Here is a 26,565-nt window from a genome sequence, read left to right as displayed (position 1 = left end):
TAAGTAACTATCACAAACTATGCATCACTTGAAAGCTAAAACACTCAAGATTCATGTTCGGAACTTGTTTTTGCAATAAATAGACATGAGAGGAAAGGGTTAAATTAAATGTTTAAGCACTAGCCATTTAAAGCTACACTGTGTAACTTTTTTAGTTTATTCTTAGCTAAAAACACTTAGTTTTTTACACTTGTAAATTCTGTAAATAGTCGCTTTAATTTTTCAGGGACTGTAAATGCATTATAATTAGCAGTTTATTGGAGATTTATTTGAATAAAAAACTACTCTCTTACAGTTACAAATATTCTGATATAAATGGCCTTTTTGAAAGGACGCCTAGGCTTTTTTTTTTTTTTTATACATAAAAGCTTACAGAAGCTACACTTTTGATAGAATCATCCTCAAATTTGAATCAAAGCATAATCAGACATTCAGCTTTATACTTATTTTCAGGCCATTTATATTAAAATCTCATAATTTTTTTCCTAAGAAGAAAAAAAAAGAAAAAAAAAAGTGAGTCACTTACATGCATATTTCCCATTGTTTTACTTTGTTCCTATACTATTTTGAGTTATTATGACTCTTGTGTAACAATATTTCAAGTGTCTAGTTTAAAATAAGACCAGATTTATGAATTTAGACCATAGGGTTTAAGATCTTTTTATTTGGGTATGTCGTTTTCAGAAAATTCTACAAAAATAAGGCCGCAGGTTAAGAGGTGAAGACATAAAGCAGATAGTGTTTTTTATTTATTTATTTTTTTATTGGTTTTTTTTTATATATATATAACTCTGAGAGGTTTCCTGGAGCCGCCTGCACCCTCACTACTAGCATTCAGATTTGAACACATGTTCTCAGTATTACAACGGCTTTGGCTGCAGTGGAAATACATTGCTTTTGTATTCATAGTTTGCAAACAGAGCAAAATGAATTCTTTCAATATGAGTAATGTGCTATGTAAATTAGTGATATTTCAGTGTTCACTAAAATAACTTATACTGTAGGCATTCTGTCTTTGAGCAAAACTCTGTAATATACTGTAAATGTATACGTTTTTCTTTATTTTCAGCGTGATTAATAGGACTTCATAATCCCGTATGATTTAATTTCCTTATTTTGAACTCATCCCATTTATTTTCCTTTGTGCTCTCCCCATAACAGTTCCAATGTTGTTCTCTCCTCGTTTTAAGATGCCATTTTTTCATATATTCTCGTGCAAATCAGTATGCAAGCCAGTTCAAATAAGTCTCGATTGGATCCGTGTCTTGAGATATTGGTGATTTACATTCTGTAAGGACTAAAAATGTGACTAGATAAGAGAATGAGCTGAGCTTCTGTTTTATGTATCTATAACCTTTTTTTTTTTAACCAAGTTCTGGAATAGTGCCTCTGACTTTGTACTTTCGACTTTTTTTTTCTACAGGTGAACTGGAATCAGGTAAGAATCCTTTTTTTCCCTCTCAATCTTCATAATACATTCTCAACCCTCATCCCCCGAGAGAGCACATGGCTGCTGAAAGCTTTTTGATATGCACATTCTCTCTTCATAGTCGCAGAGGCCTAGATGTGGTGTTAAGCATGTATCCGTTCAAGATACGAGCAAGTTTTACAAGCAATTTTAATTTGAGGCAGAAAGAAACGTGGCTCGCCATTTACATTTGGACTCGCTTCTTTTTAGCCGCAGCTGGTTTTTTTGTGGAAACGGGGACCGCTTGGTCGCTCACACGAATTGAATCGTAATGTCCTGAGCACAGGTTGCCTTTATCTGCCTATTACATCAGAACAGACCGCTAGAGTGGCCAGGAAGCTTTGAAGTGCTTTGAAAGCTTTTATAAATTTGAACGCTCTTACACTCATTACTCTTTAGACAACAGCATAAAAAAATAAAAAAAAGTACTCGAGGTGATTGACACACATGTCGGGTTTTCACATCTGTGCTTTTCCACGCTGAAATAACCACATTTACCATCCCAGGCAAATATTCCAGTGAAATTCGTCATGCTGTATTTCGGGAGCTTAGTCATATTCCTGCACACAGCTCCCGTTTAATTAGAGAACTGTATCACACATCTGAACTCTCCATATCCTCCCCGCAAGGTGACTCGAGATGAAAGACGAACCACTTTATAAAATAACATTTCCAGTGATTTGACAGACATTTCCGAGGGATGCATTAGCCATTAGCCACAGCAGTTAAGCGCACACACTCCACTCTACACTATCAGCGCAAGCTTTGTTATTGAACCCCTTAGTTCAGCACTCTGATCTGCTACATTTGAATTTGAGTAGATGATGATAATAATAATAATAATAATAATAATAATAATAATAATAATAATAATATACACTGCCGTTCAAAAGTTTGATGTCAGTAAGATTTAGCAAATTATTTTAATATTTTTGTTCAGCAAGGATGCATTCAATACATCATAAGTGACAATACTTTCTTTAACAGCAAATCAGCATATCTGAATGATTTCTGAAGGATCATGTGACAGTGAAGACTGGAGTAATTTCCCATTACCGGAGTAAATTAGATTCTAAGATATATTAAAGTAGCAAGCAGTTATTTTAAATTCTAATTATACACTGTCCGGCCACAAATAATTCGCTGTTTGGATTTAAATAGGCAAATGCTTAATCTATGATTGAATCATTATTGCAGTGATTATGTTTCTAGCATGTTATATGTTTGGCAAAAATTCTTCTAAGCCTAATTGATGGAGTGTGTAGCTTTTCATTTCTTAAACAACCATGTAGTAAGACGCATCATGGCCATATTCCAGGATGACAATGACCAGCATATTCCAGAATGGTTGGGAGGGAGCATGGAGAATAATTTTTACACATGAATCGGCACCTCATTGAAAGGTCTTTAAGATGTGCTGGGGTCTTGCATGGTCAAGATCTCAATATCAAGGTCCTCTTGATTGAAATAAATGTTGTAATGTCATTTTCATCAGGAGATGTATCAATCTTTGGTCGAGATCTTGTATTGACAATAAGTTTGAGTTTGAAGGGAAAAAAAAAAAACGTCTCGGTTACGTATGTAACCCTAAAGAGACGTACGTCCCAATTCGTCGGTCTAGTTCCGACGTACGTCGAACGTGACCGAATGAGAGGGAACAAAAAACAGCAAAGGGAAATGGCTGTCCAACAACAAAATATAATTTTACTACCAATATAATGTGTATACACACAACATATCCTCCAGCCTAGGGTAAAGTTAGTGAATACAAAAACAATGATTTAGGACAAATGTGTAAATGAATGGAAAACTATGCTTTCTGTGCGTCAGAATTTTGAGCAGCGGAGTCTTAGATGGGCTTTACCAGTGTGGATACACTCATAGAAAATAATATTCTTGAATTTTAGGACACTCAAGGTCGTTCGCCAGACCCTATTTAATAATCACCATAACTCAAATATAGCTATATGTTTGTAGTAAAAGTAAAACCAGTTTAAAAGTCAGTGGTTTGTTCTGTTCTGTTCTGTTTATTGTGGGAGATTTCTCCATTGCTATGCTGCCCCCCTCCCCCGAAATACCATGCCTAAAGTCAAACCACTTAAAGGGGTACTTCAGCGCTGGGAAGATGAATCTGTATTTAAACTGGGTCATCAATGCAGTAGAAATGTGAAATTATTTTTGAATTTGGTGCCGTCTAGACTGAGAAAAGACAGAAAATGTATTTTTGTCCCATGGGGATGAAAGACTACAATTCCCAGAATGCTTCGCTGCCCTGTGAGGCCATTCCCAACACCACCAACTTCATTATTGTGACTGAGTTAGAGAAGACACTACAATTAAAAACTGAACGTGTCTGTTCAATATAATGAGTGAGTCACCGCGCGAGTGTCACAGCCCTGAGCACTAACTGCACGAGTGATGAGAGCTGAGGTAGGCTAATCGCGACTACATTCGCGGCATACATTCACACAGGAGTTCAGACTGGCACGCGTTTCAGTTCATGCCTTTGCAAGCTTAACTTTCATAGAAATGAATTTGAGAAGTTAAAAGACTTACATTGCTCACCATAGCTCCGTTTAAATGATCCTGTCTGCAAGCTGAGCTCTCCCTGCCAGCTGAGTGTTATCTCCCATCCCCCATGCGCAGATTCAAAACATGCGGAAATGGCTCCCTCTGCTGGCTGTAGTCTTTAGCCTCTGGGCAAACATTCCTCCTATGATGCAAAAATCGTCATTTTGCATCATAGGAGGAATTTTTCCAGAAATAAAATGCATAAATCTCTTGTCTCAGGGAGATATGAGGGGGGAAAGCACAATAATTTGAATATTCTCCAGGGTTTCTACTGATACAAAGCCATATGCTAATCGCTGAAGTAACCCTTTAAAGGATTTCATGCAACCGGGCCCTGGTTCTTATTGGTAAAAATAATTTCAATCAATCTTACCTCCCTGTCAGCACATTGCACAGAACATCATGCTCCTCTGTCTGAGTTAGCAGTCATTTCAGGAACACGTTTCTCAGCTTTTTTTAAAAAAATGTGTAGCCATCATGAAGAATATGATGCACCTTTACACTTCACAACAGAAATTATTGTAATGTCAGTTGTATTCATTTAATAATCAGAATTTCAACATGAAGGGAAGTAATCATTCATCACACACCAATAAATGAGCAGGTGTTTTGTGCAATAGGTATTATATTGTCTATGTTAACATCCAGCGCTGGAACTAAGTGTTTTAAAAGTCATGTAATACTTCAGTATATATCCATGTTAAAATTGTAAAATTGTTATGTTAAATGTTTTTATGTTTTTACAGTATGTTAAAACTGTAAAAATTCCTTACTTACCTTAAGTTGCTGTCTTAAAGGGGCTATATCTAAGAATTTAGATTTTTACGTGAAGGACTCAAATCAAAAGGATGTGACTATTATGTGCATCGCAGAGAGCCTCTCTTCCGTTCTATGACATAAGATTAATTCAAACTATAGTCTCACATAGCCAGATCTATATAATATCAAATATACTTATATAATGAAACTATCTTAAGTATAATTTTAATTACCTCATTTATCAATGTGATGCTGGGGAATTACAGAGTTTGGGCAAACATATCCACATTGCTATATGATCAGATGTTCTCTTAACTTGTGTTTTCTCAACACAGTCATTTTTGTTGTTTATTTTGTTATTGAGAGGAAAGTGCACAGCACATAATGCTATGTTCAGACTGTCAGTCCAAATCCATTTTTTTTGAGCATATCCAATTGAAATTCAATCAGGTTCAACAAGTCTGAACGGCCAAAAATCACATGAAATGTGATTTTTACAAATCAGTTTCAAGCTACATTTCATATGTGGTTTAAAATCCTATTCAAAGCACATTTCTGGAAATCTGTTTCAGTCTGACCACTCTGATTGTTTTTTATTTTATTTTTTGTGTGCATGGTTTATCTATATGGTCTTACTCACTGCTGAAACATGCTGAAAGACGCTGTGTTGCAAACTGCCGGTCAAGCAGAAAATGACAATTTAACTAAAACATGTTTTGCACAGACAGCACAAAATGGTAAGCCGTTCATACCAGCCTCCTACGGTTCTGCCACTGCTTAGAAGTCGCAGTAGTCCAGCGTGCGGCGGCTACACATAGTCATGTTGTAAATAAGACAACATCTTTACTGCAATCCCCTCTATGTTGTGGTTGTTGCTGCTGTTTTTAACGTCATTGCCATAGAAACCAATGCAGATATTCTGGAAAGAAAGAGCTGCATTGACACACAAATTGGATCTGAACAGTTGCGATAAACAGTGTGGACATCACTAACTTTAGAACATATTCCACTCGGATACGCAAATAATCAGATTTGTGAATGTAGCCAATACATTGCTCCCAGCAGCATGGATAGAATCAGGATGTTTGTTAACAGTGTATCACTGCAAAGGTATTTCCAACATCTTTTTACTTGAAACTTGAAAGCAAAGAACGAGAAATGACTTCGCCTTATGCCAGGCCTTTGAATCACACTAAGTCTCTTTTACTTACGTGTGGATGAGTACAAACTCGAGCAACAAGCTCCACACCGCTTTTGCAACATTTTAAATCCCTCAGTTCTCACCATTTTCAAAAAGCCAAAGCAATGTTGATTCATGTTTTATTACGAGCTTGATCACATTCTCTTTTTGCCTGCAGACACACTTCTGTTTTTTTTTTGTTTTTTTTACTTTCTTGTTGTGACAATTAACCTTGCCGGACCAACATTTCTATATTTCGGTATTTGATGAGTATCACACAGGCAATTGCGTGATAGATGTACGCAATTTCCGGCGAAAAATTGTCAACACCATTGCTAAGTAATTTCTCCCTAAAAGTCCAGTGAAGAAAATACAGTCTCAAAAATGTAGTTTGAAATCGCTGGTGTTTCTGGCGTCACAAGCTACCTTCTAATCAATCACATCAATGTGTGGCCGCGCTTTAGCTTGTCATCATTATTAGTAGGAGAGTCGTCATCATTATTCAAGAGAAGCCATACCGGTATATTTTTAGGTTGATACGAAAAATGTTGTACATTTATCAATACAGCTTGTAAATTATGTATATGACATATATTGTATCAATACAGCTTGTAAATTATGTATATGACATATATTGTATCAATACAGCTCATAAATTATGTATTTGATGTATATAATGGTGTTATGATGCACTTTATGTCTTTCTCCACAGACGTTCGATGATGTTCAAATTATTTCTAAAGCACTGATTTTTAAAAGGCAGATTGAGATGAACGGAAACCTTGTTTGTTTAACATTAGCTACACATTATCAGCTGTTTGATAAGGTAGTCAAGCTAAAGGCTAATCATATTAATTACCATTATTTGTCTGACATTGTAAAGAGCGAGAGCTTTGTGCAGCGTTTACTAAAGTAAAGTTGACTGACCGGATCTCTGAGCTGGTGTGAGTGAGTTTTGCATATTTATGAATCCGCTATAAACTAAATGAAGCAAAGGTGTAGACTTATATTCAGGATATTTTTAGGCATGAATTTAAAAAAAATCACAGGAGGAAAAAAAAATGTTTAAATGTAATTTTGGTGATTAAAGATTGGTTTTAAGGGAGAAAATTGACTAAAGCGACTACAGGAATTTAACGACAATATAATTGGTTGTACAAGTCATTTTTCATTTCATTTCTTTTTTATAAATCCTGCCTAGTTGAATCTTAAAATGAAGGTATTGATCATATATTTACAGTGATGATACATTTTTATGTCCATCCCCAGGTCAATTTAAAGATCTTGTGTGTGGAAGTCATTGTTTTACCTGTCCAGCTGCAGTGCACAGATTAGCTGTTGGGTCTCTGTGGCTTCCTCTCTGACTCAAATAGGTGTCTTTAGTATGTTTCTTCATCACTTGGAGTCTCTCAGTCTCTGTATGAGAGAGAGACAGAGGTTGGGGCCCCAGCAGTAATATGTAATGGGGGAAGGGGGTCTTATCGTCTTTCAGTTGGAGTGGAATAATGAAAGAGAACTTTGTTTTTAATTAAAGCGGGACCTTTGGGCATGATTATGGGGCTTGTGATTAATCACCTCTCTGGTCCACTGAAGAGGCTGTGCAGGTCGGGCCCAAACCCTGTGAATGGGAATGTTTTACCCATGAAGCCTCCAGAGAGAGACCCGTGTTTAGATTGTGGCACATCAGGTCACTTCGATGCCGCTTTACATATGGATATGGAAGTGTATAATATTTTTAGAGTGGATTTCCACCATTGAAAGGTCAGCAGTGTAATATGAGTATGTGTTGATGCAGTCACATGCTGCACCAGAGGTGGAAATGGTAATACATCATGTTGAGTTTAGTGGCAAAGCAGAACAGCTGACTCGATTATAACATCCATTTTTATGTTCAAGAGTAATATCCGCATTTGAAACTATAAGACAGACCTGCCTATTGCAGATTTTCAATTATATATCTTAGCAATATTTGAGGGAGTATTCTACTTTCAGTAAAAGCTCAAGCGTTTGTTTGCTTCCGCAATTTTCACTTGTCCCTCCTTTTCTTAAAAACAAATTCAAGGTTACAATGGAAATGAATTTCTTAACATTTAAAATCTTACTGTTTCAGTAGTATACTTAAAGATATTAATTTATTAACATGAAAATATCACTAAGCTTTTCTATGTGAAATTATATGCAATTTTGTATTAGAAAAGTATAGTATAATATTAGACCAATTTTTTTTGGTCATGACAAGCCTTAAAATGACTAAAAATTATTTAAATAAAATTATAAGCCTCCCATTTCTGTTTTAAATCCTGAAAAGCATGTCCATTTTACTTTCATTGTAAGTACCTCATCATAGCCTCATTTTTGAGGGACAAGGTCTCTCTTCTTTCTCCCTCTTTTTTTTGTGGTAATCAACATTATGCCATAGATGCTCTAGATTGAGCTTTACTTGTATTGAACACACACACACACACACACACACACACACACACACACACACACACACACACACACACACTAGAAAGATTCACTATCTCACTAATGACCCAGGCCCTAAACTAAGCTAATTCGTAATCCTAAATGTATAATGGCTTTGCAATGAGCTTAAATGAGCATATCATGTCCTTGACGTGGCCTTGGCATTCAGCAGAACAGGAAAAAGAGGAATAGAAGGAATCATGATTTTCATAAGTGCTTATTTCGCAGGCAGCTGCATTTCTTTTAAATGTTGCTCTCATTTTGTTTCACTTTCACTCCCTCTCTTTCTCCTGTCGTTCTCCTATTCGTACATTTGTCAACAACCAGCAAAAAACAGCGGGGCAAACATCCACGCTTATTTACCATAATCTGATTGTTAAATGGCGGGTATTTGAAGTATGCAGCTGCCCCCCTCTGTCGGCAAGATTTTATCACAGTGGTAAATATCACAAAGACACAATCCTTTTACCACTACACACTTATTCACCTGAGACTGTAGGCTCCTTGATTGTAAAGCCATGCGCTGCATACTAAGCACAAACTAACAAACGAGTACGAGATGCGAATACGCCTTCGCCACGGAGGTTCGGTTCCCGCAGCTGTTGTTGCTCCGGCGAGTAAACCCGTCTGCATTTTTTAAGGTGAATTAATGCAAGTAAATCCCTGTGCCTCTTTCCTCCCCGAATCTCATCCGTGTAGAAATCCAAGCCAAAGTTGCTGGCAAGGTCAGGGCTCAGAGCTAGTCCAAGACCTAATCTACAAAGCATACCCATTTCGGATGAGCCACACCGTCTCTCCATCCAAGGGATCCGAACTGGGGAAAAGATTCCACTTTTTTTTTTGCATGACCTTGGAGGATTTTTTTTATAATATTAACCCTCTGATAGCTGATGAAAATTTTTTTCCCGCTAGGGCAGCAGATGGTGGTTGTGACACCGTTATTGGTCGACATTGTTGAGGATACCATGTGTTTTTTTCACTGAGAGATCACCTCCTAAAGAGGACATTAATCAATGCAGCCGTAACCAACCGCTCTGATCTTTGAAAAGGTCACCTGATTGGCTGCGTGCTTGGTGACAATCAGTGTCAGATCGGCCAAGAGCTCATTTATTCACTGAGATAAGCGAGCCAGTTGCGCCTGAAACTGTCAGGAAACACCCAGGCCGTGTCTCACTCCAAAATCAACAGAACAACAAATGTATATGTTGCATAAAAAGCTGCTTATTTTTTATGACCACACTTTTTTTGCATGTGACATTTCATGACATTTAAGCATGGCATTAAATGGCATTTTTTTTGTGTGCATTTACATTATCTGTTGTTTTCAGGGTTTTGCTTATCATCTGTTTTTTTTGCCAGATTGTATATATTTACATTTTTGTTAATATTTCATTTGTTTAAATAATTTTGAGAGTAAAGGGATTTCCCTTTTGTTTATCTATTGTTCAGTGTTCATGAATTAAGTCAAAACTAAAATATTTTTTTCCCCACTGAAGACTAACACATTTGTCCAATACTATGAATATATATATATTTTTTTCTACTCTTGGCCCATCATCCTTTTTGAATTTATGTTGTGATAACTCGTTGACATATAAAGAGGTTAATCTGTGTCATTTACAATCGCCCATGGTTGTAGACGTTACATCACACTCTGAATAGCTGCTTAAGTCTGTCTGCGGTCATGGACTCTATGCGCCACATGATTAAAATGATCACAGCATAAAGGAGGAGGGGAAGAACATTTTCATAAAGAATGTTTTCATTAAGTAGTGAAATTTCTTTCTTTAATGAACTCGTGGATACCTGTCTCGAGACTGCGAGGGAGTCATGATTCACTTCAGACGGGTTCATTGTGTTTATTATGTTGCCTATTGATTACTGTTCGTGTGGGCAGAGAGTACATTCAACACATCCAGCCTCAATCAGGAGCAATATAGATAAATGCTTATTTCCTATTTCATTTCAAATTACAGAGGGTCATATTTATTTTTTTGCTGGGTTTGTATGTTGTTTTTACCCTAATGTGTCTTTTTTTTCTCTCTTTCTCTTTCTTTCTTTCTTTCTTTCTTTCTTTCTTTCTTTCTTTCTTTCTTTCTTTTTTTGTGGCTAGGGATGCACTGAAATTTCAGCTATTTTCTGTTGTGGGCCGAAATCAGTGACCGAAACAGACGTTTAATTAGCACTCCTCTGATAGCACGTTTGGTCTTGTGTCTATTTTGTGCATACAACATGGATAAGCTACAACACTTAAACCTGTCATCTGTGTGAATTTTAGCTCTAGATTGACAATATTCATTTTGTGATTTTTTACCGATCTAAGTGCATGGTCTAAAGCGCACTGCGCAAGTGCACTTAGGTAGTGTACGAATCCACTTTTGCTAGTTTAATGACTGGGAAAAATGGTCTGCGACTCTGCGTGCCCGGTGCATGGACTAAAAGGGTTATACCTATTCTGTTAATGAGTATTGAGTAATGGGCGTGTTTTGGGTGTAACGTGCAATAAACCAATTAGAGCAGGGGTCTTCAACTAAAATTGCTTGGGGTCCGGTAAATAAACCTTCCTCACTGGCCGAGGTCCGGGACAGTTATATACCTAAAAACATGAATTGATGTCTTTTTGCCCGACTAAAGAAATTAGTGTAGATTAAAAAAAAATATATATATTTATTGAACAAAATATAGTATGTTCTCATAAAGATAAACATGTCTCATTTTGAGGTCTGTTTAAAGGTCCCGTTCTTCGCGATTCCATCTTTCAAACTTTAGTTAGTGTGTAATGTTGCTGTTAGAGCATAAATAATACCTGTAAAATTATAAAGCTCAAAGTTCAATGTCAAGTGAGATATTTTATTTAACAGAAGTTCCCTTTCAAAGCCTACAGCGAACGGCCGGTTTGGACTACAGCAGGAAGTGCAGGGATGTAATGACGTCACTAGAACCGTTTGTTGACTAACCCTCCGCCCACAAGAACACGCAAAATAGGGGGCGTGGTCTTGTTGCTCTCCCACATGGAGAAGAGCGCGCATTCAGCGCTTGCATCTCCCCTTTATGGTAAGAGGCGGGACCTTTCCGGGCAAAGTGCGCTAAGCTGCTGTCCAATCACAACACTGGAAGCGCTGGCCCAATCAGAACTCGTTACGTGTTTCTGAAGGAGGGACTTCATAGAACAAGGAAATCATCAGGCCGTTTTTAGGACTGAGAAAACAGCGCTGTACAGATAAGTCAATTGTGTTTTTTACACGCGACAAATGAACTCATGTTATATTGCACACTGTAAACATAATCAAAGCTTCGAAAACATGCGAAGAACGGGACCTTTAAGTTGCGTTGGTACAAAATATCAAATTCAACCAGTAGACATGTCTGACAAAAATATGATGAATAAAAAAATGCCTTCATCTCTAAATCTGCACTGAAAATACATTAAATTCAACATTACTAGAAACTAAAGTAGTTTTTCTGCTGAACTGAGATAAACAGTAACAATTAAGGAACACAAACCCTCCTGGTTAAAAAACAAAACAGAAATATTATAACATAATTGTATGTCCATTCACATGTATAGTCTCAGCACTGCTCTCGCTGTGCTTCAAATTGCACTGGTAAAAAATCATTAGCAATATTATCCAGAAACACAAACAGGTAAAAATAAAGTGCCACCAGTGTTGGAAAAATGAACAAAAGTGCAAGAAACATTTAATCTCTTTTTCACCTGTTCCAGAAAAACGTAAATAACCTCAAATAACATTTCAAAAGGCTGAGCTGAGTTGAACTTAAAGACGGAACGGTGTGCAAACTCTAACCCGTTAACATGGGAGCCGAAATAAAAACGGACACGCCACGAGCTGCACGATTTATTCAATTTATATTATATTCATATACATACTTATTTCACCCTGTGCTACAAGATACACCCATCGTGCAGTTCTTCTGTCTGAAGTCAATTCAAAACTGAGCTCGCGCGTACGTGTGCGTATGGAGCTGAGCTGAGCGTCCGGTGTGTGACCCCTTTAACTGTCAACGCAACCATGGCAATATAGGAAAAAACAGTTCTACTGAGCTGCCTGATATAAATGTGATTTTATTTATTTATTTTTAAAATCGCATTTGGCATTTATTTATTTCATTACGGCAAAAGGCTTCGCAGTCTGGATGGATGCATCTCGCGAGTTGGCGACCCCTGCGTTAGAGTCTCGTCTTCCGTTCCCTTTAAAAGCTAACTGCGCTCGGTTAAAGTGCACAGGCAAACCATCTATAGGACAAGCCAGATTCCACCAAAGCTCCCTGAGCGTTTTTATTTCTTAAATTTTTCATTTCATTTCTTTATGTGCTGTGCAGCTTCCCATGTGTTGTGGACCCGCCTATGTGCATATATTACTAACACATATTATTTTAAATAACAAAAAATAATAACTGTATCGTTTTCAGTTGCCTCAAAATAACAACACTCCAGCAATGCGCCCAAACAGACCTCGTTTTCAGACCAATGAGGCAAATGCATTTGCTATTTAAACAACATGGTGCAGGACGTGAAAATGCGTCAGGCTGAAACTAGCAAAAAACACTTGGGTCGTACCTGTGTGTATGAAAGGGCCCAACTTATTTTAGCCTGTGCTGGTTTCTGTTGATGCATGAACAAAACATTTGTAGCGCGCTTGTCATCTAATAATTGCCAAAAGATTTGTTACTTTTACCACGTTTGTCTCATTTTTTTTATTTCCTTTGATTTTACTATGTAATTCAAACCTGTTGTTTGAATAAATCTGTCATAAAAACAAGTAACTGTTGTTTAAATATTTATATTTCGCCAATAAACTGAAGTAGAAACAATTCTGTTATTAAAATGTTCTGCAAAAACTGCCTTGTGTGCAATTTAAATGTTTTTACAACTTAGAACGTTTTGGCTATTAGAATGTTGATTAAATAAGCTTGATTGATTAATTGATTATTGAAAGATTACTTTTTTTCGGTTTCGTTTTTTCGGCCGAGTGCATCCTGAATTTTCGATTTCGGCTTAAAATTTTCAGTGCAGCCATATTTGTGACACCAATTGTATTTTTTTAATTTCCTTTTTATTGATATGAGTAATGAAAAGAGTAAAAGAGAAAGTGCTAGAAGATTCAAACTCCCACTGCCTTCATGAGCACCACAACTCAATCTGTTAGAGAACATATACTTACTGCAGGGCCATGGCTCCATCATTGAACCATTTCTCTGCTTTTTGTTGTCCTTTTCACTCCAAGTAGTGAACTACAAAATGTCCCTTGATTGATCATTTTGAAGTTGTAGCTGAAAAAAAAAAAAACTGTATTGAATTAATCATGAATTGGGAAGTCTTCCTTTTGAAATATAAGTATGATAATACTTCCTTGACTCATTTTGGAATTTGTCACATTAGTAATAGTGTGACGAAAGAGACTGCCTCTGCTCACTAATTCACACATGTCATTTATTAGTAAATACGAGAGAGATGCAAACACAGAAATAATCCAGCAACAACACAATAGAGATTACAAGCATGTAGAGAACGCCTTTTGTCTTATTTTGATCTAACCCATCTGCTGTAATCCTGAATAAGCTTTAGTAAGCAAGATCTTCTGTTTTGTCATCAGTTGCACATTACAACATGTTTGGGTAACACTTTATTTAACAGCGTCCTCGTTTCATGTGTCTCATGTGCTTACCATAGTAATAAGAACGCTTTAGTAAATACATGTACCTACTTAATATTACTCAATACTTAAATATATCATTACACTGTAACAAGGACACCTTCAAATAGTGTAACCCACATTTAATTGAATTTAATAAGTTCATAATTTGATTTAATAAGTTTCAGTTTATCAAAAGAAGATGAGCGATAGCATATAAGAACGACAAACAATGCTACATTCATTCATAATTCCGTTAACACAAAACACCACAAGTCATCCTTTGTCAACTGTAACTGTAACTGTGATAACGCCAATTACTTTATTTGCCACAACCAAGACTTGATAAAAAGCATTTGTTATATGCATGAGTATTTTTTAACATCTGAAGTTTTCATTAACACGTGTAAACGGCAGAGTTGTTGAAAACTGATTTTAATATGCTAAATTGTTACCCAATCATACAGTAGCAGTGGTCAAGTGGTAAAGAGTGCAGAACTCCCATCAAAACTGAGAGAGGGTCAAAAACAATATAAGAAAAGAGCTTATTACTGTAAATCTTGATACCATCATGTAGACCTCAGGAAAATTACTATTAAAAAATGCAGTTTATGACCACTTTAAGGGGGGGTTGCACTAGTAATGATTGAACTTAAAACCTATTAAATCAAGCATTGATGGATAGATTTACCCGGTTTGTTATATTCTAGTTCAGTGATTCATGTTTTATATCAAATATTCAAATATTACTAGATATATTTATCTGCTAAATTCTTCTCTTTTATTCTTTTCATTTAAACTACAAGCTGCCTTTTCACATAATGCAAGACCTCTTTTGTTCTCATGTTTTTCATTCTTTTACTGCTGAAGAAATAGGAATGTCCTCCTTTGTTTCATTGTCATGGACCTTTAATGGACAAAAATATTTGCCATTTAAGCACATTTTAAGATAAAGTAATCCAGGGGCTCTTTTCATTCGCAGTGACACAATTCTTAAACCACTGTAGAGCATTTTAACTTCAAACGTTCCACAGTTTAAGCCTGTGACTGATATACTCATACGCGTTATCTCATTCACGATTAGATCAGATCTTTGCAATCGGATGATTATGTACTAATCACAACAGGCTTTACCACAAACAAGCTATGCAACTTACTCTGTAGAACCTTTTCCAAAGCCTCAGCAAGTCAACCCACAATGGCTTTATGTAACCGGCACACAGGCGATTGTGTCCCTGCTAATGTGTGGATGCTGTGAGGTCTGGAATCTCCCCGTTTCATCTCTCTGCTCTCATCTCTCCAGCACATCTGAGCCAGTCTACTGATGTTTGTTCCTGCGGTGGAGGTGACATTTGTTTGAGAGCTGCTTCCATCTTATCAGGCAGATGAGAGTGACTAACATGTTGCCCTGCATATTACTGAAGCTTTCAATATATTTACTTTACTGACACATGCTCTGTTCCAAAACCTAGTAAACTGCATACACTGGTAGCTGCCATCTAAAGGAGCATCCTAATTGTCATGGACCAATAACAGTCTCATGAGTGACTAATTTGGAATGCTTTATGTACGCAGCAAATAAGTCATCATTTATTTCAATAGAGTTTGACGCTAGCTTGTTGCTAAGCTAAAAAAACGATTTTAATTAGCTTGAAATATGTAGTACAGAAATATGGTAGCAGCAGTTCTTTTCTGATAAGCTATAGTTCTAGAATCTAGATGGACAGTATATTCCATTTTTTTTACTCCAGCTGTGTAACATTTTTATTTTGATGCTTAATACGACTCTCACACAACAATTATGAAGTATTGATCATGTGTTCATTGGTTTGTCTTGGTAGCACACAGTCTTCCAGTATTATGTGCAATAATACACAACTTTGGAGCAGGAAGAGCAATGATTGCTCGAGCTTTGTTTGAGGCAGTTCTGTTGTCTCTCGGTTCACCACGTTTTAAGACTGCCGTGATCAGAAATTCCATTTACCCTCCGACACTTCTGGAAACCTTGTTTTTCCCCCAGAGCGCCTCTGCCAGTCACAAAATCTCTTTAGCTTTCCACAGTGATGACAGGTTCAGAGGACAAAACCACAGCACCTGCCCCCTCCTACACACACACACACACACACACACACACACACACACACACACACACACACACACACACTCATTCACACACTCTAATATAGGAAAGCCTCAGCATGAGCATTGATTTTCAGTCTACAATCGTCACCGCCGTTATAGAAACATCTCCAAGCTGTTGTTGATATATGTATGTTAATATTACATGTTTGTTATATGTCAAATTAAATTATTGGTTATCGGCATAATGATCCAGCTTGGTATGCGGTTTTACTCATATTTATGTATATTGTTTAATACAAAATAATATTAAATATCTAAATAAATAATGAACTAATTATTGTTTAGTGATATTCATTTCTACACTGTAATCCCGAGCGTTCAAAGTAATTAAATAGATTAAGTGGTGTATACTCAAAGTTTTAGAAAAAGTTCTACTAACTTAATGATTTCAGGTTGGTGTAACATGGTCTTCCTTTTGAGTAATTTTAACTAATATATTTTTATTAAATGGAACTTTTTTTGTGAATAAGTAAGCATAACTTAAAAACAACTGTGTGCAACTTAAATACAACTTAATCAAATGAAATGATAACATGCTAAGAATGATGGAATTTAATTATTAATTGTTTAATAAAATATTGTTTAAAGCAGGAAAAATGGGCATATATGCATGTGTTTATAATATATATATATATATATATATATATATATATATATATATATATATATATATATATAATATATATATGTGTGTGTGTATGTATGTATGTATGTTTATATATGTATGTTTATATGTATGTATGTTTATATATATGTATGTATGTTTATATGTATGTATGTTTATATATATATGTATGTTTATATATATATATATATATATATATATATATATATATATATATATATATATATATATATATATATATATATATATATATATATATATATATATATATGTGTTTATATATATATATATATATATATATATATATATATATATATATATATATATATATATATATATATATATATATATATATTAGATGCTTTGTAATTTATTAATCGAAATTGATCGCATTTTAATTGCATATAAATATTTGACCTGAGAACAGTGAGAAGTAATTTTTCACATGGATTTTTAGTATACCATTGAATAATGACTGAATACATAAGCTTAATCAACAAAATATTGTTTATTTATTTCAGTCCAGCAGACCAGTGCAATGTTTGCCATTAAGTGTAGCAAAAGCATATTTGTGATATTTGAGGCTCGATGTGCTGCGGTGATGCACAAATTCCTTGTTGTATAGCTTGCACACAACCATGCTCTTGTCGACGCTTTCATCCTTTTGTTTTTTAAAATAAAATTTCCCATCCATGGGGCCAAGCAAAGCGGTCTCATCAGCTTCTTCGTTCATGTTCACTATAGTTTGTTGTTTTCGTGACTCGTGAACGCTAGTTGGTGTTCCAGTATAATCGGTCCGTCGAAACTCATTCATTGAAAAAGTTCCGCGGTGCGAAAATAAGTGTGGTTAAAATTATAAATTTTTTGTGTAATTAATCTTAATTAACGCGCTAAAGTCCCGGCCCTTTTACAATTTTATATATATATACAGTGAGGAAAAAAAGGATTTGAACACCCTGCTATTATATATATGTGTGTATGTATTTTTTCAGTGTTTTAAACTGATAAACAGCGAGTGGTACCAGTCCATTGGTATAAAAATAATTGCACAGGTTGTTCTCTTTCGACAGATAATGATCTTCCCTTGAGGCTGCGATTGTGAGCATCTTTTCTCTTCCCTGTGAAATATGCTCATGCGACGATAATGATGGCTTGTTGATTGAAGCTCCCCAAGAGAAAGCCGCATGATAGTGCTGGAATATTGCAGCATGGAATATCGTTCTTGCCTGCTTTTTAAACACAACACCGTTGTAGAAAGAAAGATTCAAATGTTGCCTGAACAGCCTGTATTGTTTTGCAACTAGATTGCATCACTGCAAAATTGGCCTTTTTGTTTTCTTTTTTTTTCCTTATTAACTTTTATTTATGAGAGGCCCGTGGCCTGCGACAGGGATTATCTTTTTTTCGCACCAAGAGTCCAGATCAAGGGATAACCTATTTGCAAGTCTATATGCTGCATTACAGCGGGAGATGAATTGCTTTGGAGATATGGGGCTTTACCCAGGGTGCTGAGCAAGGCTTCGCATGGAACAAATATTGTGAATGTCTATTGACCGTGCAGGACAAAATGTGAGAGAGGGATTTGAATTTACGATTGGGACTTATTTAAATTGTTCAGCATAGTAGGTCCTCTGCAATTTAATATTTGTGATGGAAAACCTTCTATTTCTATGTACAATAATGCGATTATGATGGTGATTTACTTAAATGGCAAACTGTTTGTTTTCATCTATTTTAGATTGTGGCTGGCTGATTATTTAACTGCCATTTAAAGATATTCAAATTCCTGTGGTTGATCTGTGATCTGTAGAAGAAAAAAAAATCTAAATTTAAAGAATTGGCTTCCTTTCAAATCATGTGCTGGGATGTGATTCTAATTGGCAAGGCCTCAGGATGTTCATTTGGAATGACATAAAGATGTATTTATGGAATTGCAGTTCAAAGCCATTTTAAAGTCACGCAATCACTATTGGTTAGACATGTTCTATAATGTTTTTTTGTTTTTTAAACAGAGCCTGTACACTACTTTATCTAAAATATAATTAAAATATTAAGTTAAGTAAATAAATAAATACAAATCTAGTCTAGTGTTTATATTTTAAAGATTAATGTAAAGGGTTTGGAATAAAAAGCATTTTAGGAAAGTAAATTATACATGAAATAAAAATGTATTTAAATTTAGTATAAATGTTTATAGATTCTATTTTAAATATAAATTACATATATATTTATTGATGTTCTGTAACATATAATAACATGTTTTAAAGGAAGTTTTAATGCTGAAATGAAAAGCAGTTATGTTGTTATTATTTATTATATTGCAGTTATATAAATTCTTATTTTTTTAAACACTTAAAATGAACTGTAATGCGTTACATACTGCTTTTTCAAATTCAGTTCAAGTTCAGAAATGAAAGGGATAGTTCACCCAAAAATGAAAATTAGCCCATGAATTACTCACCCTCATGTCATCCTAGGTGTACATGGCATTCTTCTTTCAGACGAATAAAATCAGAGTTATATTATATTATAAAAGTCTCTTTTAATGTTCTCTCAAGCTTTATAATGTTAGTAATTGTTGCTCTGTATTTGAAGTCCATAAAAATGCATCTGTCCATCAAATAACTACTCCACACTGCTCCTGGAGGTTTATAAATGCCTTCTGAAGCAAATTGAAGCGTTTATGTAAGAAAAATAACCATATTTAAAACTTTACAAAGTAAAGTTTTGGCCGATTGCATTCCGTATTCAGTTTATGGAAAAAGTGTTGAAAGTGCCTCAGTTCAAAAGGTATGTAAAAAAAAAAGTAAAAAAATATGGGCGTAGTGTCCGTGACGTCACCCATAGGACTCCGATAAGCCGTTCTGAAGCTTAAAGTAGGGGCGAGCTGGGCGTTGCCATCTTGCGAGCGTGCCATCACGTGTCACTCCAGGATAACAGAAAATGGGCAAAAAGGCGGGATGTGGGCGGAGCTTAGGTGATGCAATGACTATAAAGTTAAATGGCTATCCACCTGTAACCATGCCCTTAATTATGCAGAACTTTAAGGCTTTATATAACGTAAACGAATAAGTTATAAAAAAAATCACTCCCCTCACAGTTGTCATGAAGGTCAAAATTAGCCGTATAGACCAAAACCACAATTTGTACCAGGCTTTTTTTTCTGCTTTAAAGTTGAGAATTTTAACATGGGGCTCAATGAGATTCTGCTCCCTTCTGGAGCCTGTCCCTAGTGGTCAGTTGAGGAATTGCCCCCAGAATTTACATTACTTCCGTATTAGCTTCAAGAGAGATCGCGGGAGGTTGCCGCTTGGTCGTACACATCTTGAACTCCGAGAAGGCACTTTCAACACTTGGCAATCAGGCAATCAGCTGGAACTTTAATTTAAAAAAGTTTTAAATATAGATATTTTTCTTATTTTTCTTAGCATCAATTTGCTTCAGAAAGCCTTTATTAACCCCCTAGAGCCGTGTGGCACATGTTATTTGACAGACAGATGCATTTTTATTGAATTCAAAAACAGAGCAACAATCCCTGCCATTAAAAAGCTTGGATTAGCCAGGACATTTTTTATATAACTCAACTTTTATTCGTGAAAGAAGAATGTCTCATACACCTAGGATGACTTGAGGGTGAGTAAATCATGGGCTAATTTTCATTTTTGGGTGAACTATCCCTTTAAGTTTGGATTTGAAAAAAAGCATTCTCATTTCATTTCTGAATTAAATTGGTGTTTAAAATCACAGAGTTCAGAAATTAAGATGGATTCCCTTCATTTTGTTGTTCATTATGTATATTTCAAACAGTAAAATGTATGTGTTTTTAACAGTTATTGTAAGCTCTGTGATCTCAGATTGCTGGCAATAGTCTTCATTATGGTGACATGCTGTTTGTATTGCAATGCCCCACTTTTTCCTCTAAGGACAGATTTTATCTGTGAAATCCAACAGAGCAAAGCGGCCTGTGGGTGCTTTTAATATTTTAAAGATGAGGTTTAATGACTCCATAGGGCTGGGGAGGAGAAAACGTGTTCAGTAAAGACCAGTGAGACTCTGCTTTGAGCCTGTTGTCATCTTCCTCTGGGGAAATTTCTGTTAATTTATTTCTGCTCTATTTCTTAAACAAATCAATTAAGTCCATATGCAATCCACGTCGAGCTAGTGCATATACACACCGTTATATGAATCTAGATTATGTGCGCTGCATGTTTGTGTAGGCAGTGCCATTAGGTACACTGTAGAACATGATTTCATGCTAAACCTCAAATTATAGTCTGAGGCTGAAGGGGCATGTGGATTTTGAATATATTTCATATGCTTATGCATGCATACATATGTGCCTACATGCGTGCATACATACATGCGTATATACATATCCTCCTGGGACCCAGGTCTTTTGTTCACTGTAGTGAACATTATATTTTAGTAAAATTCTCTGACAAAATGTTCACTTACTGCCTAATATATCCTACCCACTAACAGGTAGCCGTGATGAAGAGATACACACGTGTGTCTATATATCAATGTACAACATTTTTGTACATTGATTTATATATAACGGCCAAAGGTAGATGACATTTATCATAAAGGGTTTATGTGAAGATTGGAGAACTAAATTAAAAGTTATTTTTGTAAAACATAATAAATTTTGAAATTGATATAGCTTTGTAATATAGCAACTGTAATTTTGAATATCTATCATTAATGACATCAATATCATTAATTCACAGAGACATCAGTAGCTGCATTTATATCAGTGATACTACCTTCATTCATAAAAAGATGCCATTACAACAAATATTTAAAATATGCTGCCTTAAAGTTGTTTCTGCATTCATTTGGAGAGTAACTGTGAATTTATTACAATAACACAAATTACAAAAAACAATGTTTTAATCGCAATCAATTACAGAAAATTGTGTGATTTAATACATTTGTTTAATCGATTGACTGCACTAATGCAATATATAATATAATATAATATAATATAATATAATATAATATAATATAATATAATATAATATAATATAATATAATATAATATTATTATTACAGGTCCCATTGCGTGGTAAAAAAAAAAGACAACTTCTTTATTTAAATGTTATTTAAATGTATTTTAAAAACAATTTCTTATTGAAATGTTTTGTTGTTATTTATTAGTTTTTTTTTTGGTCGTGTGTTATCTTGCCCAGTGTGCCCACACTGAAAACATAGGTGCTAGCTTTATTGTTGTTGATTTAGCGCTCTGCGAATGCCAGTGTCCCTTGACACGCATTACTGTCATGGCCAGTCTCATCTTCTGTCAGCAGGCAGGGGAAAATAGCGGTTAACTCCAAAAGATATGCCTTTCCCTGCTCCCCCCTCTCTCATAGCCATGTTTAATCTGCTAATGCAAATGGCTTCTGCTGCTGCAGGGCCTTGACTTAATCAGCTGTTGATATTTCTCTCTCACTCTCCACAAACAAACCAACCTGTCAGAAAAAGCGACACATAAACACACTGCCGCAGTTGACATTAAAAATGAGTTCTGTGTCGTATTTGTCCCTGTTGTCTCGTCAGAAGCAGTGAGGTTGGAGCGTGTGTGTATCTTTAATTGGACATGTCTGCCTCAGATCCGCACTTTGAGCTCCGGCAGGCAGAGGGAGAGGTCGTGATGAGAGCTGGGAGAGAGCCTCAGATGCTGCATCCTCGTAAGAGGACACAGTTTGCTGGAATAATAACACTCTCAAGATTACATTTTGGATTGCCATTACTTCCCACTGTGCAGCATTCAGTCGGTCTTTACAGTGTGGTCTGTGTCTCTCCCATTGGCCAGATGCTTATTTTTTTGGGACTTTATCATCATTGTTTTCAATTGCTTCAATTTTTGTTTTACTTGCTTTATTCTGTTCAACACCTACAATCCGCATGCTACAAAAATGACCACCTGTTATTCGTAAGTGCGCAGTTTCGGCAGGAAAAAGGGTTCAAATTGTAATGTTTGATGGGAATTGTGTATTATTATTCGATTTTTCAAAGGAGTCACAATTTGATTCCTGAAACAATCCTTGATGCATTTAGTTGCAGACGTTTCGATTTTCAGAACTATAGATTTCATTGGACGGTTTTTGGATGTAATAAAGCAGTCGGTACTTTAAGTGAATTAAAACATCAGCGTTAACTGTGTTATGCTGCGTTCCAGGCAATCCGTAACCTGTTTTTCCAACTTTCTACCTGTGAAAGTGCACTGGAACAGCAGTCAAACTGTGACTTCAAATATACAAATAACGCCGTTTTTTTTCTCCCGCTTCCCTCAAATAAGCAAGGAGTAATTCCCTTTGGCGATAGAAATGATTGTAAATGAGCGTAAGCCCCATAAGGTATGTCATGCTTTGTTTAAATCTCGCTACCACAATTCCTTGCGCTCAGGCAGTTTGGCTTGACTTTGCCTGGAATGCTACAAAGTCGTGAGTCGTGGTTTGAAGTACTAACTTACGGGCTCAAAAACCTGGCAGCATTATTATGGTGTCTATTACTATAAGTAATAAGTACAAAACTTTTATTAGCAGCATGGCCCTGCTAATTCATCTGAAAAAGGGCCTTCAAAAATTCGCTGGGTCAAACTTTTTCTTTCAAAGAATTTTTCTGGCAACCACAGCTGCCAGTTTTATTCAGTACAACATTTTTTTTTTTGGTTCTTTGACAACGGGTGCATATCTAAAAAAATACACATGTCTGTATTGTTTATAGTGATGAAATATATAATTTAGGCCACATTTTGGATTAATGCTGCTCTTAAAAGAATATGAACAGTCTGTGTATCATGTAAACACACATTTCTGTCTTTAAATTTGCTGAAATTTTGTATTTGTGTTTTGTGTGTGTGTGTATATATATATATATATATATATATATATATATATATATATATATATATATATATATATATATATATATATATATATATATATATATATATACATATATATATATACATATATATATATATACATATATATATATATACATATATATATATACATATATATATATATACATATATATATATATACATATATATATATATATACATATATATATATACATATATATATATATATATATATATATATATATATATATATATATATATATATATATATATATATATATATATATATATATATATATATATATATAAAATACACTGTAAAAAATATTGTTGGTTTATCTTTAAAAAAAGTAAGTAGCCTGGTTACCTTAAAATTGTTAGTTTAGTGAAATAAGACATTGGAATTGATACAATGAAGGAAATTGGTTTAACTAAATAGAAACTCAAAATTATTGTATCTGAACCACATAATAAATGTGAAAAATCATGAAAATAGCACAATTTGGCATGTTTCAATGCATCCTCACAAATAAAACGCACACAATTACCACACACAATATTAATATGCTTCTTTAGAAAAAAAAGGATATCTGAATAAAAGTTGTCGATTCTCAAAAATGTTCATTGTATTAACTCAAATTTTTAATTTCAATGAACTCAACATTTTAAGGTAACCAGGTAACTTTTTTAGAGTGTAGTACTATAAATCGTTATGCATAATTGGAAATGGAATCGTTCCATTATTCATGATTCCTATCCTTTAACTAACAGCCAAAATTATTGTAAAATTCTTTTTTTCATTCAGATATAGTAGGAGTCCATCCCCATCCTCAGTGCCATATTCGCAGCATTGCACACTGAATGACACTTTCTATATGAAATGTTTTGTCCTTTAGTTGCTTTTTCAATAAACAGAATTATAGACTTCATAATACATTTATAATTCTGATTATGAACATTCTGTATCTGTGAATGGATTTTTTCCTTTCCTCCCACCCCTAGTTTGATCATAAGTCCCCGCAATCCATGTCATGTCCTCCCTCCCTGTCGCTCTCTAGCTCATAACCTTGTTGCCTTTCTTTTCCTTCTCGCTATCTGTCGCTGTTGATTTCACACCCCCTCTCATTTAGTGTTAGTGTTTTCATATCAGAGACATGAACATTAGTGCGTAATGACAGTAAGTCTTGACGCCTAAAGAACTGATTGCTCCAGTCCTGTCATATCAAAGACACAAAGGAGTCTTAAGTAAATAAATTAGGCGATTCTGCTTTAGCCTACACAGAGAGCACCCCGTCAGAGCGCTCTGAAGGTCTGGGGGTAAGCACCGTTTATTTCTCTCATCTCTTTTGAAGTCAGAGATCGGAAGCTGGACATGAAGATTTCGACATCTCATCAGCAACACCATATATCTGCACATAGCTAAAGCTGGCTTTACAGGCTCTGTGTTAAGGGGGAACTCCAGTGCTTGTTGTTTTGGTTCGTTTTCCTCTGGCTTTGCCTAAAGGAGAGAGTCATTAATGCTCTAACATTGGAGCTGTTTTTTTCCGCCTCTTTAAGCTTAACTTTCTCCATTTACTCAAATGTAGATCATGGTGAATGTGAATAGATGTTCTTTGGAACTAGACACTATGCTTTTTTGACCATTTTTGGATTATTAGGTTCGACAGTAAAGATGGCCATATTTAAAAAAAATCCTATGACCACCACCAGGCCAGTATAGAAAAAAATAAAACCGATGGACTGCTATTTAAAAAAAATAAAACAATTTTTGAAAACTTTAAAATCGTTTACTACAACCATTACACACCATCATGACACAAAACATCCTCTCACCTCACCTCACCTACTGACTACTTAAAGATGTTCACCCAAAAATTAAATTCGTTCATTAATTACTCACCCTCATGTCGTTCCATAGCCATAAGACCTTCGTTCATCTTCAGAACACAAATTAATATATTTTTTATGAAATCCTAGAGCTCTCTTGATGCCCCCATAGACAGCAGTTTAATGAACATTTCAAGGCCCAGAAAGGAAGTAAAGAGATTGTTAAAACAGCCCATGTGACTCCAGTAGTTTAACCTTCATTTAATGAAGCGACGAGATTACTTCAGCACAGCGCTTCCAGAAGGCCTGCTTACCATTGGCTGACACTGTTCACATGAGCAGTGCGACGTTCAGCATAAAACTTGGAAACAGTGCAATATTTCCACTGTGTCAACAGCGTAAGAGTCTGACATAGACAAGAAGAAAGAGTTGAATAAAGTCATTATTTTTGTTTGTTTTTTTGTGCACAAAATGTATTCTTGTCACTTCATCAAAGGGTTAGTTTACCCAAAAATGAAAATTCTGTCAACAATTACGTACTCTAATGTCGTTCGACACCCAAAAGACCCTCTTCAGAACACAAATGAAGATATTTTTGTTGAAATCCGATGGCTCCGAAAGGCCTTCATTGACACCAATGTCCTTTCCTCTCTCAAGACCCATAAAAGGCACTAAAGACGTCGTTACAAAGCCCATCTCATCATCACTCTACAATCATTTTATGAAGCGACTAGAATAGTTTTTGTGCGTGAAAAAACAACAACTAAATAACAATTAATATAGTGATTGGCTGATTTCAAAACAAAGTTTCTAACCGTTATCGATGAGTGTATTGATTCTTGATTCAGATCGCAATGTCAGGTGATTTCAGCAGTTTGGTGCTTTGACACGCAATCCGAATCATGAATCGGTTCGATGATTCATAACTGTTCAAAACCTTGTTTTGAAATCGGCCAATCACTATTCAAGTCGTCTTGCTGGTGTCAAATGTCATGAGGG

General features: G+C 35.4%; 1 protein-coding gene across 11 annotated transcripts in view; it reads left to right on the top strand.

Moving 5' to 3' along the window:
* Positions 1–26,565, top strand: part of nrxn2a (neurexin 2a) — a 449,133-nt gene that overhangs the window by 128,847 nt on the left and 293,721 nt on the right. For 8 of the 11 annotated variants that reach the window (XM_067424404.1, XM_067424403.1, XM_067424396.1 and 5 more), the window contains one exon: positions 1,424–1,438. The exons of the other annotated variants lie outside the window; for them this stretch is intronic. In XM_067424404.1, the coding sequence (XP_067280505.1) occupies positions 1,424–1,438 (15 nt within the window). The remainder of the gene's footprint in view (positions 1–1,423; positions 1,439–26,565) is intronic. 11 annotated transcript variants of the gene reach the window in all.

This window comes from Pseudorasbora parva, chromosome 18 (assembly GCF_024679245.1).
Source record: "Pseudorasbora parva isolate DD20220531a chromosome 18, ASM2467924v1, whole genome shotgun sequence".
In the NCBI taxonomy this organism is placed as follows: Eukaryota; Metazoa; Chordata; class Actinopteri; order Cypriniformes; family Gobionidae; genus Pseudorasbora; species Pseudorasbora parva.
This window is presented reverse-complemented; position numbering and strand designations above follow the sequence as displayed.